At 26.5% G+C, this 20,248-nt stretch overlaps 1 protein-coding gene across 3 annotated transcripts; it reads left to right on the top strand.

The window, feature by feature from the left end:
* Positions 1 to 95: 95 nt before the first annotated feature.
* On the top strand, positions 96 to 16,635 carry LOC107436080 (ubiquitin-conjugating enzyme E2 T). Of its 3 annotated transcripts, none has more exons than XM_016047643.3 (7): positions 96 to 248; positions 658 to 782; positions 3,885 to 3,954; positions 8,895 to 9,000; positions 10,624 to 10,722; positions 12,996 to 13,082; positions 16,209 to 16,635. In XM_016047643.3, the coding sequence occupies exons 2-7, from the start codon at positions 677 to 679 to the stop codon at positions 16,311 to 16,313; spliced, it is 573 nt and encodes a 190-aa protein (XP_015903129.1). In that variant the 5' UTR covers positions 96 to 248; positions 658 to 676; the 3' UTR covers positions 16,314 to 16,635. The 3 variants fall into 3 exon arrangements, with proteins under 3 accessions (XP_015903129.1, XP_015903130.1, XP_042895735.1); XM_016047644.3 differs by having other exon boundaries at positions 106 to 166; XM_043039801.2 differs by lacking the exon at positions 96 to 248 and adding an exon at positions 430 to 536.
* Positions 16,636 to 20,248: the final 3,613 nt, after the last annotated feature.

Here is a 20,248-nt window from a genome sequence, read left to right as displayed (position 1 = left end):
AAACTAATTATAATTAATTAAAAATAATTTATAAGATTTTAACAAGATAGCAAAAGAAATTATATTTAATTCCAGAATAAATGTTCTGGCACTGCAACTTTCATCATTTGAAGTAATTTTCTATTTTCAAATTTTTGTTTTGGTCTAGTTTTTGGGGAGCATAGAGGTTGGTTATTGATAGTGTTCTACGATTGTCAGATGAGAAAATTTAACTAAAAAAAAATTTATATAATCGGAATAAAGTTTAGGTAACTGAATAGTTAATTGCTTATACTGTTAAAGTATACGTTTTATCGTAGCTGCTTGCTAACGATTGTTATTTACTGCGCAATACTTATAATTTCAAGTGAAATTGTTTGAAAAACGCATAAATTCTTTTCACTAGTGATTGTAATAAAATGTTAAAAAACTTAGCCTCTAGTTTGTGATGAACTATATTTTGGTTGAAATGTTACAGACACTGTAACAGTTCCCTCTCTCTTTTTTTCTATTTGTATCTCGTTTTTATGTATACCTGAAATTGTTGTCTTTTGCTTGTAATTATTAAGATACTAATTAGTTATTTATTAAATGATATTTTAAATATGCAAATAATATGTAATTAAAAGCCTTTCGGGATCTTTCATGATGTAAATGTCTCACTTCTACTCCTCCTAGATTTCATCCTTTAACCATCATGCAGTTTCTTATGAGACTTAAGAAAGAAATGGAAAGATTTCATACTCATTCACTTCATGGTATTTCATGCTGGCAAACTGAAAACGTGCAGCAGTTGCAAGCAAGTATGAAAATTATTTTCAGTCATGCAAAATTTTAAAGTAGAAAAAAAGTAATTTCTAATTAAGATGCCTTTAAACTAAAAAGTTTCGTTTTCTAGAAGATAATTTTTGTTACTTTAGAAAAAGGCCTAAAATGATATATCTTCACCTGTTCCATATTGCCTTTCTAAAATAATTTATCGTACTCTAAGCATAAACAAGATTTCTATTAATGTAAGTGTATTTTTTTTTCAAGAAAAGAAAAGTTTAATATAATTTTTTTGACTTGTTCTTTGTTTTATATGTTAAGCACCTGTTTTTAAATTTTTCCTAAAATATTCGTTTTTGATAATCAAGTGAGCAAAAATTGAGAAAGATATTTTAGCATTTTTTTTAAAAAGTTATTATGGATGCATAATGAATTTATGTATAGGATGAATTTATAACCATCAACCAAAATTTCCTTCAGAGAATTTTTTTACCTACAGAGTATCCGCGCACCTGGAAAGTCATGAATTTTGGTTTTGAATAAAATTTGTCATTATTTTAACTATTTTTTAAAAAAAAATCATGAAAATTCATGGATTTAGGTCGCTGAAAAATCTAATTTTTAAAATGGAATTTACCCACCCCCCATTTCATGATGTCCTGAATATCTGAATTTGTAACAAAATCTCCACTAAAGATATGGTGTTCTTTAAAAAAATGAAAGAAAAAACTTCATTTCTAGAGCGAATTATCTTTTAAACTTCCTGTGATTTCGGAATTTTTATTATTATTTTTATTTTATCAATTTAAAATTCTAGCTGAAGCAAGCCAGTCATTGAAGAATTTTTTTTATTCCGAAATGAAAACAGAAAAATTGGGAGTGTTTCTTTTCTTTTCGATGAACAAGAAAAGTATCTTAATAAGTAAAAGAATATAATTCTGCACAACAAAATATTTGCTTATGTATTTTTTTCAGCTATTTTATTGCTTCGACTCTTTCTTTACTTTTTTTTTTAAATTTAAAATTTATAAATATGAAGATGCAGAGTATGACAGTTTTGGTTGTACCTATCATTTCAATTAATGTTATTATATTGCTTTTTTAAATGTATTGTTACATTTTTGTCAGAGAAAATAGTAACTTCGTCAAGTCATGAAAAATTCTTGATGTAGCAAAAATTCTAAAATGTAGCAGATACCCTGTACCTATTATTGACAGAAAATCATTTTTAAATGTTTCCAAACAAGTTTTCTTTTCTTAAGTTAGTAATCAAAGTGAATGAAAAGTTTTCTAGTTTTGAAAAAGTAAGAGTTGAAAATGGAAAGTTCACATTCTGCTAAAATAAAAGATCCGGAAGATTTCTTCAATTTTTCTGAACAATTCGCTTTCTTTAATACGAAAGAAATTTTTTAGAATTATTTTAATCACTCTAAAAAATGTATATTTTTTAAATTGTACATAAAACTCTGCTTGTCATGTTAACTTTATCATGTTTAAGCCATTTTGAGTCAGATTTTAATTCAATTGTCCCATTTTACCTTTTATTGCCTTAGGCCCACCCCTGGTTGGAAGACCTTTAGGTACATTAAATCTTAACAAGTGTATCCATAAATTTTAATACTATTGAAGTGCTTTTTTTTTAAAATAGATTATTGTATTTTTCTGTATATAATATTTAATTTCTATTGTTGGAAATCTTGTGTATGATTTAATGGAATGTCTCTTATTGGTACTAGTATTTCCGTTTACAAACTATAGTGCGTCAAAACAAAAATTACAGGCAGAATGCCAATAAATAGTTATGACGCTCGCCTCAAAGCATAATTCACGATCGGAAAAAAAAAATAATGATATGGTAGACTTAAGGCAACTTTCATTGCAGATTAATTTTGGTTTTGATGATAAAATTAAACCAAACTCTAAAAAAAAAAAAATTCCTCCTGCATTTATTAATCTGCAGAGGGAGAAAATAATTCTGCAAGAATGCTTTTCCATTCTCATTGATGCTTGTTTAATCCCATCTTTAGCGAACTGTTATTTCAAATGATATAATGAGCATTCTGAAATTATAGTTTCAATTTTTTTTCAAGTTGTTACTGATTCAATTAAGTATTGAAAGTATAGAATACATAGAAGATATAAACATGATTATATTTCCTGATTTACTTTTCATGCCTATCTCTGAAATATGTTATATTACTTTTTATCAGGATTTCACCTTTGGTATAAAAGAAAGGATGCAAAAATTTGGAAGTTCTGGGCCCCATGCTTTCAAAGATCTAGCAGAATCAAATAGATTCTCTTTACCTAGATTTAGATTTCTAGAATAGATTTCTGTTAGCATACCTACCTAAAGGTATGCTATTAAAATGGAAATGGGGTGTCTATTATTACTTTAAAAACTTTGTTTTCAATAATAAGGATAATTTAAATAACAGTAACAATTAAATAAATTTTTCTAAAATTGTTCAATCAATTGAGCAACCACAGACAAAGCTATCAATAATTATGCAATCTTCTGTAAAAAATTCTATGCTGAACTTTTAAACAAGGAATTAAGAAATAGTAAAAATTTTAAACTTAGTAACTATTTTAAACTTAAATTGTCATTAAAATTTTTTTAACTTTGTATAAAAGGTTAAAAATTGAAATTAGCAATATTGAATTTCCTTACTTAATTATCAGTCCTAAAATTCATTAAATTCCTATAAAATTTAGAACAATCACGTGTGGGTCTAATACTTATCTAACTAAATCTGCAACCATTTTCTATAACTACTTCAATAAAATTATTAACAATATTATTAAAGAAGATTTTTCTTGAATTATCACTATAACAGAAAGGAAAAAAAAGTATGACTACCAGCACTCTTTGCTAAGGTTTTTAAATAAATAACAAAGTTTATCTATAAGTATTTGTTTCTTTATAAAAAATAGAAAATTGTTTTGCCATGGAAAAGTTGTTAACAAAAAGCACTAAATTTTTTTGTAGTTTTAATTTTAGAATCAAGATCTTTATTTTATTTGCATTTGATTTTTTTTTAATATGTTGATTCATTTTAATGAATTAATTTCACTCTTCTAACTTTTTTATGGATGTTTTCCCTCACTTTAATGATTTTTTTCTTTTTATATAGGTATTGTTGGACCAGATGGTACTCCATATGAAGACGGCGTATTTCAAATCGATATTCAGATTCCTGATAGGTATTTTATAGCATATTATTTCATTTGTTGTCTTTTTTTTTTAATTAATTCTAAAACAAGTTGTTCTGAGAATGTTAGCAGTTACTATTTTTTTCACAAACTCTTTGTCTTGTATACTTTTATAAAAATACATTAATCAGTTTTTAAATTTAACATAAATATTTTTTTTTACATGCTTTGTGTAAAATTTTGTTTTTACAAAAATACTTATTTTTAAAGCTGATGTAAATTCAAATGGCAAGACCAGCATTGACAAAACTTAAAAAATAAGTAACTGCTCATTGTAATATGGGTTTAAATTATTTAATAAAATCAATCTTATAAATTATCGTCAACTTATTTTTCATACACTGTGTGATATTATGTATAATTCTTTCCTCCTTTTCCCTTCTTCACTCAGATACTTCCCAAAATCACAATTGGCCAAATAAATGGTAACCAGTTAACAACACAAATATTTATTAACAAAGAAAAAAAATGAAGTTTGAAGAAAATTAATATAACCAATCCACCTAAACAATTCGCTTCCGCTCTCCATCAGAGCGTTCCCTCCTCTGTCTTTTTACAACATCTACCTTGATTACAGCGCCATCACAACATGGAGGCATGACACACTGAATCCACAATTTCTTTTTTTTTTTTATAAATTGATGTGGAATGTACAAAATTAATGTGGCAATCTGATTGATTTAACGAATATTGATGAAAATTATATTTAACTGTAATTATTGAAAAATTATAATAATGAAGTACGAGATGTTATTCATATAAACATGTTTTAAATTCTGAAAGGGAAAAGTATAAATTGACATGATTGCTTATTGGTTTATTGATTGCCTTGATATAGATGTGAACTTTAGCTATTTAAAATTTTAATTTTATTTCTGCAACAATCGAAAAAGTTTAGTTAGTTTTTGTTTTAGGCTGAGAATTGTATTTTGCCTCTGTTATCGATTATGTATACAATCCTTTATAGTTCGAGTTTGAAAGCAGATATTTCTATTCTTAGCAAAGTTATGAAAATTTTATACTTTTTTGTTTGCAAAAAGTCTCTAAATAATGCTTTTTTTTTATTAATTTTTTAAACACATATAATTTTTTTTTATAAAAGAGAATTTTAAAAATTGATTTGTTGAATTTTTTTTGGGCTATGCTAACTGAAAAGTACCAAAATTTTTTCCTTAGTTAATTGTGCTCTGAAATATTATAAAGAAATGTTAGTGTTTGTAATGCAAAGTTTATTACTTAATAATTTGAAAGTCTGGTATAAATATTCAAACTGCTCTTCTGGTCGTATTAAATGAGTCTAAATACCTTTTGACATTTATATATTAATTGAATAAATCATAACACTATGTATACAATTTACAATAAAGGCTGTAATTTTATGGATAATTTTTATCATATTGGTTACAGATGCTGTGTTAGTTTATGAAAAGTTTTGATGTATTATNAAAGAATAATCCTCCATTATATATATAATAAAAAAAACAGAAGTATTTCAACCAGGGTTGGGTTTTTCTTGTCAAAAACTGGTTTTTGACTTATCACATCAGAAACCTGTCATTATCTGTCAAACACATAGGAAAAGTTTAATTTTTGTCAGTGTGGACATTTTATTAGATAGTAAATTGACACAATACTTGCATTATATATTATAATTATTATTTATATTATATATAATGTATTAAAAAGGTAGCCAAAATTATTAAAACTTTTTTTTTTTTTTTTTTTTTTTTTTTTTTTTTTTTTTTTTTTTTTTTTTTTTNTTTTTTTTTTTTTTTTTTTAAGCATGGCAATCTTAATATTTTAGATCAATATTATTTAATTATATTATAACAATTCAGTCTATATTATATTTGTTGTTAATTATTATCAATATAAATATTTATTTTAGTTCTTCCATACAACAATTAGGCAGAGTTTTTAGATTAAGTAAAATTAAAGTGGTCGCCAATAATTGTCTGATCTCCTATAAAAAATTATATGCAGGGGAGCAGAATATCTCTTAATGCAAGAACAAGGTTTTGGAAGAAATTCAAATAGTCCAGGACTAACTTTTTGGTCTAAAAGAATTCCCTATGAAATTTTTATTGTTAAATGTGCTGCTTTGCGAAATGTTTCCTAATTGAAAAACCTGTGTCAATTTGTGTATTAGTTTATAATTTCTTAAATTTTTTAGTGGGACATTTAATTTAATAAATTATTATTATTTCAATACATTTTAATCTCTATTATTTTAAACACAGGCTTGTTAATTCAAATTTCGTGCCAAATTAAATTATGAATTTTTTTCTTTATTTTTATTATCAAAGATTTTAACAATATATAAACTCTTCTTCCCAAAAATACTATGAAAAGTTATTGTACTAAACCAAAAAGAAAATTTGTTCTGAGGAAATATTAGACCCTGAGAATTTTCCAAAACCCAGCTTATATGGACAGTGCGCAAAATAAAAAACGGACCACCCTGAGTAAATTTTGATCTAATGATCGAATCCTTCATGTTCTGGGACTCAGTATTAATACTTTGAGAGGGTGACCTCAAATATGCTGATTAATATGTGCGGATAATATTTTGAGTTACGAAATCAGAGACAGAAATGTTGGTCAAAAAAATTTTGAATTGTAAGGCTTACAATTTTTGGGTTTATTTTAAAGAATGTAATTTATGGCAAAATATAAAATTTTTTGCAAAATTGGTCAAATAGTACCTGTGAAATTGAATTTCAAAAAGGTCAGATACTTAAAATTTGATTTCTCAGGAACTATTTGACCAAAAAAAAAATCATAACTATAATCTAAACCTGGTCAGTAAACTATTCTAATTTACAAAAAATACAAATGTTTGTTTAAATGAGTTAATAGTTTTTTCACTCAATCATTTGACGGATTTAATTAAGTTGCTTTCAATATTTAGTTCAGTTATTAGTTGAATAAATATTATTACAAAAAAAATGGTTTAAATTAAATGAACAGTCTGTCTTTTTTTCTTTTTTTTAAAAAAAAAATTAATGGTGAAAGTACATCAAAGCAAGAAAAAACTCTGGAAAACAAAATTTTCAAATTCTCCCGTCAAAATTTTCTTCCTTCAGAATCTGGTGGAAAGATTCACGTGGAAGAGCAGTTCCTTAATAATTCACATATTTTATTTAAATGCATTTTGTATCCCCAAATATTTTTTTTGAAAAAACTTGTTTAAAATCAGTATTTTTAACTACATTTTTCACTTATTTCTAATACTTTATTGTTGAAAGAACTTTTTATAAGTCACAGAATTTTTCTAAATTGAATTTTTTCAAATAAAATAATCATTTAATACCAACAGAAAAGTTTGAAAAAGTGGCTGTTAAATGAAAAGACCTGTCAATATTTGTTACTGTTGGTAAAAAGTGACTGCTAAGTTATTAGTCTTCCGGCCACTGACCGTTAACTAAAAATTTAAATTTTCAGGTCTAGTTATTTAAAAAAATTTCTATTTACATATTCTTTTATTATCTTCTAATAGTTTTAGTAGGTCTAGGTAGGTTTAGTATATGCATAAGGCTCGGCATAAATCTAAAGAATAATTTCGAATTTCAGTCTTATTCATGCAAAACTGAAAAGTGAACTTGGAGTACAGAAAGCTTGAAAACTATTTCTTTGTAATTGCTTACTTCGGAAGGAGAATTTAAAATGAAAGTAAATGGAAATTGATTTTATCTATAATGAATAAGATAATTTTTTTATAGGATTTTTGTTTTTATATTTTTATTTTTAATAATTAAAATAACAGATAAATTGCAATTTTATATATTTTTATTTATATTTAATATTTTCTAAGCCAAAATTTGGGTTTTTGACAGCAATTGTCAAATGGAAAAAAGTTCTATGTCAAAATAATTCAAGAACATAATTGATTGATCACTTGTAATTTAATCTGTATCTTTGTTTATAAATACTTCATATTTATGATAACTAATAACCTGACATGAAAATTTTAAATTTTTGATAGTTGTTGAAAGAGATTTTTGAAATAACTGTTAAAACCGGATAAGATGGTCAATTGTCAAAAATCTTGCCAACACTGATTTTCTAACAAATTTCAATGAAGTAAATTTTCCTATCAGTAAATCTTAAATTGACCTTTTTTCCTTTTCTTTTTTTCAGACAACAAATTTATAATTCTTAATGTATCTTAAGCTTAAATTTAAAGGTGTAAAACAAATTATGTGATCTTTTAATTAAGGTGATTTAATTAAATAATTAAATTTAGAATAGTCAACATAGTACAACATATTTCATAACATTTATTTCTTTATTATTATTTTTTTTGTGTGTGTGGAAAATCAGTTCCTGATTCTTTGATATCACTAGATCATCATGTCTATTACTTTTGTTTTAAATGGTGCAGCTTGTTATTTGTTATTTATTGCTCATCTGTTATTATTATTATAGTATTTCTTACTGATGCATGAAATAAATTCTTATTCCGAAATATTTCAAATAAAACTTTGATAATACGCTGAGAATCATGGTGTTCAAAAGTTATAATAAGATTGATTTCAGTTTTTTAGATTTTGTGTTATAAAAAAACTAGTATAAAAATTTTCATTCTGTGGTTTCCTCATTGTCTAAAAATAATTATAGTAGATTTTTCTTCATATTATCATTCATAAGTATAACACAGTCATGTGAACTAATGTCATCGGATTAAAAGGATTTGGCTTGAATTAAATTAGTTAAGTTTTTTGATGTTTGATTAATTGAATTATAAAAATTTTAAATAATTACTTTTACATAGTCTAATAAATTATTTTATCAAAATCACTTAAAAATTAACTAATTCCTAGGGCATATTGTACAAATAACTTTTAAAAGGTTTTTTAAGATACTTATTATGTTATTCAGACTATTATATCAGTACATTGATTCTTGTTTCTATCTTTTTTATATTTTAGATATCCATTTGTACCGCCTAATGTTAGATTTGCCACTCCTGTATATCACCCAAATATTGATGATTCTGGTAGAATTTGTTTGGACACCTTAAAGCTACCACCTCAAGTAAACACTTCTCTTTTCTTTGAAACCAATTATCCTTTTAAGTTTTGCTCATCAGTAAGATATTCAAAAACCTGGATAATCAGTTTCCATTCAATATGTTTTTTTAATAATAAATAATTCTTATTCTGTGCATTCCATATCTCTGCCTAAGTATTTTGCATTTAGGTGAAACATTTAAGTGTATAGATTTAATAGATAAAACTTAATGTATTGACGGAAACTTCCCTCTATATTTTCCTTCATTATCATAATGATTGTTACGTTACTCAAATAGATATACATTATTAATCTGGAGAAGAAAAAAACTTGCTTGAGTATAATTTAGAATTTACTGTATTTCAATTTTTTATGTAAAATATATTTTGATGCTGTTAATGTGATATTTTTCTAATATTTTATTATTTACTGAGGCTAAGGCCCCTGTTCACTGACGGTCATCCACCTCGATGATTGCTTCACAATAATTGCTGTTACTTGGCATGAAGCAGTTGAAATTATTCAACTAAAAATATATGTACTAAAAAGAACACTTGTCCTGCCACTTCCTGTGTCCAACTATTTCCTTCCCTTATGATATATTAGTGAGCATGAATAATTTTTCTAAGTAATCATTTTTTGAAATAACATTTAAAATTAAAAGTATATTGTTATAACAAATTTGGTGAGTTCACTACTATAATTTAATATTTTTGCTTAACAAACAAAAGTAGGTGTATTTTAAATACAATTCTTACATTCATCACTTTGTGCATGAAGCTGAAAGTTAAGCTTTAAATCATTTAACGAATCTCTTTAACTGTAATTAATAATGGTATATTAATTTAATTTGCACCAAAGACTTAATAATTGTGAAACGATTAATAGGATCAGACATTTAATTTAAATAACTTCATCCTAAAATGTAATGTAGAATTACATTATTTTAACAACAATAATAATAAATTCAATCTTTTTGGAGCTCTTAATTTAGAAAACAAGCAAAATGAAAAACGCAATAACAGTACAGGTAAATACCATTAAACTAGGGATGCAAAAATATGTATAAGAAAGCAGCTCCCTTATGACTTATATCAATTTTATGCTGATGACAACCAAACCAATATGAAAATTAATGTGGGAAAACTAGATCCTACCATGTGATTTTCCAGCCAATAAAAATGAAAAACTGCGACACCATCATTAGATTTTTATGTATAGTGAGACAAGTTTTTAATCTTCTCATAATCTAAATCTTAAGAGGATGCCATACTACGAAAAAAAAATTTTATGGCAAATTTTGTTTCACACATGGGTGTTTTAAAATTTTAAGTGTAGAGAAAGGGAATTCAGGTTAACCTAAAATAAATTATGAAGCTTTAAATGCTGAAATAATATTTTTAAAATGTCACAATGCAAACAAATTATTGCAAGATTACTTGCCCACTGAGTAATTTTGCCTTAATCTATTTTGAATTTTTTTAAAAAAAGTTTCAGCTTTTAAAGCTTTATAGATTATTTTAGGGTTACTTCTCACTTATTCTTTACTTTAAATTATCAATTGCTCTTGTAGGTTGAGAAGAACTTGCAATGAAGTTTTTTTTTCCATGGTAGCATCCTCTTTAGTGTGTATTATGTTTATTTCAGGGCTCTTGGAAACCATGCTTAAATTTGTCCAGTGTGTTGATTGGAATACAATTGCTTATGTCAGAACCAAATTTCGATGATCCTCTCATGAGTGAAATAGTGAGTTTCTAGTAATTTTTTTTAATTTAAAATTTTGGTTCTTTTTACTGTATTGGAGTTGAAATAAATTAACTGACTGTTTGTTTAATGAAATAGTAATGTAATGTTCTGTATTAAAATTAAATCCATAAACTTTTAGTTCTATTTTCAATAGACATAATGTTTTCTGTTTAATACTTATTTTAATGATTATCTTTTTCATATTATGAAAATGGATTTCATATTTTTCTTGTCAGATTTTCAAGGCATATGTAATTAAGACATTTTAAATGTTAAATATGCTTTTAAAATATTTTTATTATCCTATGAAATATATTGTTTTCAGTGACCGAAGTAATTTCGCCAGTCATCCGACTTATGTGCTTGTGATTCTAATGATAAATAACAAGTAGGAGTGTAGGGTTATTTGTTTTCTAATTGAGGTGGTAGGAAGGAGCAAAATAATAGCATTTACAGGGGTCTGTCCAGACCGCATTTACTACCGTTTAGCGGTACCTTCACAAATTCAACTTTAGGAAAAACGGTAGTTTCACAAAATACTTTTTCTTAAAATTTTATTTTTGTATCCCGTAAGAAGCAATAAATCCATATTTTTGTGTTAATTTTTAAATATAATTTTTAATTTTTCACAAATTATGTCTAAATTTTCACAAAATAGGTACCTCTCTGAAAGATCTAGACAGACCCCTGATCAACATATTTCATATGCTGTGTTTTTTTTCCTGAATCATTCCTTCGTTAGAATTGAGTTAGCTCTTGTATCCATTATTGTAGTTTACCTCAAGCGTACTCTTTTGATTGCTGGATATACTATGTATGTTTCTGAAAAAGCTTAACATTTTTCACTACAGTTTTTACTGAATCTGCTTTTTCCAGTTTTATATTGGAAAGGAAAAAAAAACATTAAAGATTCTATATTAAAAGAAAAAGAGTTTCTGCTTTTTCATTTTTTTAAATAGTTTTTTTTTTGTTTGGCAGCTGGAAATAAAGTAAGCATTTTGTTTTTAAATTATCAGAGCCATTACTGGTATCTATATGTTTTCTATGAGTTTTTTTTTTTTTTTTCTTGGGGTCATAAGTATGTCACTTCTTTTCCGCAGAATAAGTTTTATCTTTTTTTCTAAACTGTGTTATAAAACATTCTGTGGTTATTTTTATTAAGTTTGTTTTACATTGTACTAAGTAGTTATCTTTTAAAATTGAGTGTTTTTAATTAATGTTAATTAAAAAAAAATAATGTGCCCTTTATAATATCTACTGTAAATAATATCTTACTGAAATATATTGTCTGTTAAATGAATTACAAGGATGGTCCAGAAATTTTTTACTGCGATATTAATTTATATAAAGTTATTCTCCTTTAAATTGTTTCGTTTTTCAAACGTACAATCAAACATTCAAAAATATTACCAACATTTGAAAGAAAATATTGAGGTTATTTTATGAAGAAAAGCAATAGCTCTCTAATGCTAATGATGAAAACGAAGATAAGGATTTGTTACAGTTGGAGTAAAAGACCACTCACTATGCTTGATCTTTATGTGCAAGTTAATCTAACTTGTAGTTTAATGTACAGTATAGAAATCAAAGTTTTACGAATCACACTGATGAAGTCAGGGAAACAGAATCACCACCTGTGCTGAGTTTTGTTGATGTACCTTAAACCTTCAAAACAACAAGAGACACTAATTTATAGAGAAGTACATTATATTTTCAACTGAAATTTTCTGCATTATAAATTTATTACTTTATTAAATTATTATTTGGTGTTTTATATTAACCTACTGTTGTCTTCTTTTGTATTTATTATTCACAAGGCATTACCTTAGGAGAAATTATCAATTAAAATTCTACTGTATTTAAAGTTATAATAATATTGTTTAGTAAAACAGTGTATAGTTAAATGTACTGAAAAAATTATCTTAAATTGAAAAGAAATACTAGGAATTGATATTTCCCACTATTTCTGTACCTTTCTGATTTATGCTTTAAATACTAATATATATATATATANATGTATATATATATAATATAATTCAAAATTATGTTTCTGAAGCTAACTAGTAAAATGTACTTTGTAAGTAAGACAGCTCTTAGAACTTTCCTGAGTTTTATTATGCTTGATGAAAATATGAAGATTTTGAACAAAGCAGTACATGATTTTTTTTTTATCTTTGCTTTGAAATGTTCATTTTACATTAGTTAAACCAGCCTTGTAAATTACATGTTTTCTTAAAGAGGAAACTAATTTTTTTAAAATCAAACTTTTTTAGGCTCAAGAATACCAGTCAAATCGAGAAAGTTTTTTAAAGCATGCTAAAGAATGGACTGATAAATTTGCCAAAAAACAAAGTGCAGAGGTAAGTAATATATTATGATGGCACTGTTCTTTTTTTATTCTAGCAAATAATTCCCCATTTCTATGACCAATCTGAAATTGTTATTTCTCATGTTCTTATGTTGTTCATAGTTGTTATCCTTACAATTTTGAATATTTATGTGAGGAAAGTGTTTGTGTATATATTTTTATTCTCTATTAATTTAAAAACAAAGATTTCAAGTTGTTTTGGGGTTAGCTTTCTGCAGCTTGCAAAAAATTTAAAGATGATATAATAATTTGTGCTACTCTCCCAAATTGTTTAATATAGACATCAAAATTATGAAAGCTTAATGTTTCAGACAACTTTGTATGTTACATTTTTTGCATGCAGTATTATAAAAACATGTTAATTATTGTTTGAAAATAAATTATTGCAGAAACAGATTCTCCACAAAATATCCATAGTCTTAATTTTTAATGAAATAGAAGCAGCCTTAGTTTAACTTAAACCAAATAACATGTGAAACAATCTAGAGGTACAGAGATGAAATAAACTTTTGAACTCAAAAAAGTTTACCTGATTTTGAGTTTCATTTCTTAATCATGTTTTGCTTTTCCTCAAAATTAGAGATTAAAAAACGTGTAGTTATATTTTGATTAGTAAGTGAGCAAAGTTTATTGAATAAATTTTTTCACAGTTTTATAAAAATATTTATTAAAAATTTAATAAAAATTAGTATGCTAGTAATGTGAAAAATAAGTATTAATTATAACCTGTAATATGAAGGTTCTTATAACATTAAGTTTTCCAGCTGCTATCTGTAGTATAATTAAAATGTGGATACTTTTTTATACATTAAGATAATAGGAATGCAAATTTTATTGTAAAGCAGAATTAAAAATAAAAATATTCTTCCTTGTCTTGTCTCATATATATTATTCATGATTATATCTATATTATTCATGATTTTCAAAAAAAAAGAGGGGGGGCATTATAACTGTAACCAGGTAATCAGCACTGTAGCACATCTTTTTTTTTATAATGTGCCACTTTTGACTCACTTGTTTTTGCTATGCAATTGTTTTAAAGAAGCAAAATAAAGCTTATAGAAACTTAAAAAGAGCATTAGCTTCACATGGAACTGCAGCTCATCATTCTAACATTCAAGCTGCCACGTTTGACTCACACCACTTTTTTAACATCCCTATTGTTGTTTTAGTAATTTAATTTTGATATTTTTTCAAATTTTTAATACAGTAACTATAAATTTTTTTTTTTTTTTTTTGCTTTCTATGATTTAAAACAAATATATCTTAAATTATATTAAAGAGAAAGTATAAAATTCTGTACTAATATTTTTCATCAAACTTCCTCGTAACATTTCATTAAACTATCTTATATTGTTGTCATGAAGTGTAAAGTTCAGTCAAGATTGCTTATAATGAGCTTTGATTTAAGGAAAGCATAGATTCAGAATAAAAAAATCGGAAAATACTTAGTTGGTAAAATGTTAAGTTGCAGCATCACTTTTATAGAGCAAAGCATGGTTTCCTAGAGCAAGATTTTTTTAATTCATAAAATTCCTTCATACTTCCACCTCTCTAATCCAGCTCAGGGGTATGTTTAGAAGAAATTTGGGTCCATTAATGCAGTGTACCCCAACCTTTTTATCACCACGGACCTGTCAACGTTTGATAATTTTACCGTGGCCCGCTGGAGGGGCGTTGATTCTTTATATTTTACTTTATTTTGATTTATTAATTTTAATTTAATTGTCTTTAAACATGCCTTCAAAATTAAATACAGTTACACCAAAAAATAAATATAAAGTGATTCAACATTTTAACTTACTAGAACGTTAAATCAATGAGAATCCTGTGCTTATTTCTTTGCAATGAGATGGTTCCATCTTGGGGTAGTCGGAGACAATGATACATTAAAAAATTTATGTCCCTACCTTCGGGGGGCCCTTTTTTTAAAATAAATAAAATTTTAATGTAACACAGATATTTTTAATTTGGGGTATAAACCTAGAAATTTAAATTTAGTTTCAATGAAATGGGCGGCCCAATACTATTTGATCCGGTACTGGACCAGGGGTTGGGGAACACTGCATTAACGGACCCTTCACAAAATATTTTAACTTAAAAACAGACCCTTCAGAAAATAATTTATCTTTTAATCGGACCCTTCACAAATTTGTTTATCTTCATTATTGTTTTGTTAATCGAATGAACCCTTCCCAGGAGGGGGGGGGGAGAAAGACATATGTAAACGAACTAAATTTTGCCTTCGTCAGACGCTTCTTTCTTTATTTGTTCGAAATATTCTGCGTTCAGCAGTATCTGCTAAATGCCAAATATTTTTATGTTGCATCGCTAATTTAGTGGCTGCATTTGCTATTTATTTTTTAAAATTTAATTTTTAAAATTTAATTTTTTTAAATATAATTTTACAGTGTTGAGCAAAATCTTGTATATCTTTACAATTTAAGAACCCTTGAAAAAAAAAATTTTTTTTTCTGCAATAATGGACCCCATTTGCACAAATTCACAAAAGTGGACCCTGGTTTAAAGAATGTGACTTAACGTTTATTTTATATTCTCAAATTTCGAGTAATTTTTTCACAATTTTACAAAAACAGACCTTTCACAAAATGTCTGGACAGACCCCTGCAGCTACTTCTGTCTTGGAAAAATTTGTTTAGCATTCCAAATAAAACTGAAAATTAGTGATGAGTCAATTCCAAACGTGAACTTTTTTCGAAAACAGGGGTGCAAATGACAACGATTTTTAGTTTATTAGTCTGATCTAAAGAACAATGACATGAAAAGAAAATTTGAAAGCTCGATGCAGATTAATTAACTTCTTTCATACTGTGTTAAAATAAAAATTAATAAATCAAAAATTATATTTTAAATGTAGTATATAGGAACATTTATAATTTTCATGAACCTGTTTTTTATGAACACTCGGTTATAATGAGCAAATATTGCTCTGTATGAGTAAGTTTGACTTAAATGAAGTGAGCGGCAGAGTTTTGTATATTGAACTATATTTGTTTTTTGACTAATGATAGTTTCGTATTGTGTACTTCATTTACTTTCATTTTAATGAGTACTTTTATTTTAAAATCATGAATATTAATTTTATTTGCTTTTATAGAAATCTAGTACAGATAATGTCAAAAGCTTGAATGGAGCTTCTAGTTCAAAGAAACATACATTAGACATCACTGAATCACCAGAACCGAAACGATTTTGTCTCTAATAACGTAATAGACTCCAAAATGTTGTGTAAAATTTTTATGCAAAGAAATTTGCATATAATGTGATTATATGCAAAGCTTTCCAGCAAGAATTTTTCTGAAAGCACTTATTTTCATGTTTATGTATATAATGGTGTGAATAGTTTATTATTTTAGTGTGCTTTGGAATGTCAAGATTGGACAAAAATGTATATTTTTTTAATATGTGACTTAGAAAGGACTGTACAGAGATATCTGAGGGATTGTGTGAGTTTTTCAAAATATTAATTTGTGAAATAGTGTGAATTGCAGATTTTAAAGGTTGAATAAAAGTATTTGTGTGTTCTTATGTGTTTAATTCTTGATAGTTAGTTTGTTTATAATTTTGTAGTTATTGGAATTTCAAACTGCCATAAAGGTCATGCAACCTCTCTTAGGTATATAATTAATGATAATATTGGACTTACAAACATATTTTTTTAGACCTTTTTTTTCAATGAATCTTATTTTTAGATACTTGATACATAGGGTAGAGGAGTATAGCAGCAATTATTTGAAAAAGACACAAGTCTACAGGTACTGTAGAACCTCAATTATCTGAGACTCAAAATCGTCAAATAACAAGGTTTTTTTTAAAGATTTTTTTTTAATGTATAATCATCAAACTATGAGTATAGTTATTAAAAATATAGTGACTGCAGTAAAGCTTAAAAAATACTTACTTGAATTTTATGTTTTTATTATAATTAATTATACAATAGTATTGTGTATTGTGGGGAAAAAAAGTGTTGCATTTTTGTTTTCTGTTAAACTGTATTTTATAAAATAAATTTTGGTTTGTCATAGCAACAATAAACTGGTAATATCGGCTTCATTTTGATTTTTCAGAAACCATTCTACACATTTAATTAACATGTCTTGTACTTCATTGTGATTTATAGTTCTACCATTATATGATTCTATTTCATTGTTGTCAAAATTATCAAAGTCTGGTTTTTTATTCAATACGTCCTGAAAATTTTTAACGTGGCTATGTTCATCACTAAGATGACATCTATTGTTCTTATCAAACTTCAACCAATGTAGTAAAGGAGTGTGAACAACTGAAGTTTCATTTAATTGAGCTTTGGATGATTGTTGTTCTACTGTATTTCATATCTGCTTGGTGACAAAAATTTTAAAACTAGATTAGACTAAACGTATTTCACCAATTTCATATACACAAAAAGTATAGTTTTATCAATTAAGTATGCTTACAGACGTTCAGCATATCTCAATTACAAAACTGACAGTTCTAAAAAAAGAAAAAAAATTGCCCGATTTTGATACTTTAAACTTATTTTAACCACCTTTGATAATAACATATCTATGCAGAATATATTCAAAAAGTTACTGCATTTTTAAGAACTACAATGTATATTGAAAAGTATTATTTAATTTAATTCAAGTCGGAAACTTATCTGAAGTCATCGCACTTAAATACATTTGAAATCAGTTTATAAGTTGCAGACCATTAATAAAACTTTATTGTGATAATCTGTGAAAATAACATATTTTGCTATTTGCCTATAATGCATCTGGATCTCTAAAAATATAACTTATATGGAAAATTATTTAAACATTAGAAAACAATTGTAAATCAATGAGGTAATCAAAGGCACAATAAAAATCACATGCACCAAATTGTGTGATGGTCTGTGTTGTAAAACTCATCAACTAAAGAATTTAAAACAAAATTATAACATTTTTGAAATTATGAAAAATTTTTAACTAATAATTGGAAACTTTTGTCTCCTGTAATGTTGATATCACAAATTATTTATGTTAAACTACTTTATTTTAAGTTAGAAAATTTATAATGATTTGATTAAATAGTTACTGAACAATTACAATTTAAAAATGAAACTTTTTTTAAGAAATAATCTTTTCTTAAAAAATATCTCTTAGTTACTATTCAATTTTTTTTTTAAATTTTTATTCTACATAATTTAAAAATATAAAAAAATTTTTTTTACCTTATTCATAAAGATTTTATTGGTGAGTAGGAATTGAAATAATTATTGAAATTGTTTTCCATTCAAAATATTTTTCAATTAATATGTTTTATAATTATATAAAAATCTTAATTTCGTTCAACAAATTCCAGTGACATATAAAAAAATACAATAAATATATAAAAAAAAAACACTGTTTTTATTAGGTAATATTATATTAAAACAACTCTCTTACTGAAATACCACCTCCAGTGTTTTAGCCTGCTAAAATCCTCCAGCTCTGTTCATCTACGGAACTTGATTTCTGGGAATCCTACTCATACCTGCCAAGTTTCCTGTTTTTTTTTAACGAATACTCTTATATTTTACGACTATCTCCTGTTTACCTGTATATTCTCACATTTATCAGTATTTGAAGAAATTAAAAAGAAAAAAAAGTTTTTGGCTATAAAATATCCGCTAATGGCAAAAATATTTCTCTTATTCTTCAACAGATGATGCTATTGCCAGTACTGCAGTTGAGTGTTTGTAGTTTAAGTAATTATAAGTAATGATTTAAAAAAAATCTTTAGATTAAGATTTATATAAATGTTTTATATTTCGCTAAATATAAGTACTTATATTATTTCTAATTTTGAATTTCTCTTTTTGACTTGCATGATCATGCATTATGTATCAAAACTTTACTTGCAGTCCAAAAAATGTTGCTAGTAAAAGCTTCATTTTTTTATTTCTTCAATGTTGGCAGATAGGCTCCCCATTTTGAAAATTTTTATAATTTAGTTAAGGATTCTACTATTTCCGGATATTTGTAAATCTGCTTTAAATTTATCTCTTACACTCTGAAATTCCAGCCAATCCTTCTAGCACCTGTTTTTTTTTATCTCCTTTCTTTTATTATTTTGTTCAAACTTGTTCCTCTGTTCTTATTGATTAAATCACTTTGCATATGTTTGCCTCCATACTTCTCTTCTTCCAATACTTATTTACTTCCCAATACTTATTTACTTATTTTTTGCAAAAAAAAATTTTTTTTTGGTCACTTAGATAAGTAAAGATAAAAACTATTTTCAAGTTTTGGCTTACCATTAAGGAGAACAATATGAACGAACGAGGAATTAAAATGAACTAACCTATTTGAGAATGAAGAAGAGAGAATAAAAGCTATTCCTGCATGACATGATTTTGATAATTTTGACTCCTCCGTTGCTCAAATCGACCCTCGAACGATCAGGTCGGGGTATGAAAGCGTTTTGGTTTTTGTCATTTACGAACTAATATACGATCTCTGTTAAGTGTTCGTATGCCCATTAAAGCTGGGAGTACGTCACTAGAATTTCCAAGATGGCACTCCAAATTTATTTATAGTAGTAGTGGTAGTAGTTAATTTACGTCGCACTAGAGCTGCACAATGGGCTATTGGCGACGGTCTGGGAAACATCCCTGAGGATGATCCGAAGACATGCCATCACAATTTTGATCCTCTGCAGAAGGGATGGCACCCCCGCTTCGGTAGCCCAACGACCTGCACGCGAAGTCGAGCACTTTACAGTAGAACAGTTTAACGAGGATCAGTACCGCACACCCTCGGTCTCTACGCAGACTGATCCAAGTGGTCATTGATGCTTGACTTCTGTGATCTGCTAGGAACCGTGTCTTAACGATCAGTCCACTGCGGGACCAAATTTATTTATAGTAAATTAGTAAGTAATTTTTAATTAGTAATTTTTTAAATAAAATGCTTATGTTATCGTGCTTTCATTTAAAAAGTTAGGTGGCATGGTTTTCATATAAATAGCTAGACAATAAGGTGAGGTAGCAGCTCTCACACAACTCATAATGTACACGCAAAACCTTTTTTTGAAAAATATGGGCATTAAGCATGGTGCGTAGCATTTTTAAAGAGTGCTTAATTTTTATTTTCGTTTTTCAAAAGCCCTTAAAGATGCTTTTTTCATTGGGTG

This window comes from Parasteatoda tepidariorum, chromosome 2, assembly GCF_043381705.1.
Source record: "Parasteatoda tepidariorum isolate YZ-2023 chromosome 2, CAS_Ptep_4.0, whole genome shotgun sequence".
NCBI lineage: Eukaryota > Metazoa > Arthropoda > Arachnida > Araneae > Theridiidae > Parasteatoda > Parasteatoda tepidariorum.
This window is presented reverse-complemented; position numbering and strand designations above follow the sequence as displayed.

Bases quoted from the DNA above. Each gene is read 5' to 3' on its own strand.
- LOC107436080 (XM_016047643.3), top strand. From the start codon at position 677: ATGCAGTTTCTTATGAGACTTAAGAAAGAAATGGAAAGATTTCATACT. The intron at 783-3,884 runs GTATGAAAATTA...CTTTTTATATAG, and splicing joins CGTGCAGCAGTTGCAAGCAA to GTATTGTTGGACCAGATGGT. The intron at 13,083-16,208 runs GTAAGTAATATA...TTGCTTTTATAG, and splicing joins CCAAAAAACAAAGTGCAGAG to AAATCTAGTACAGATAATGT.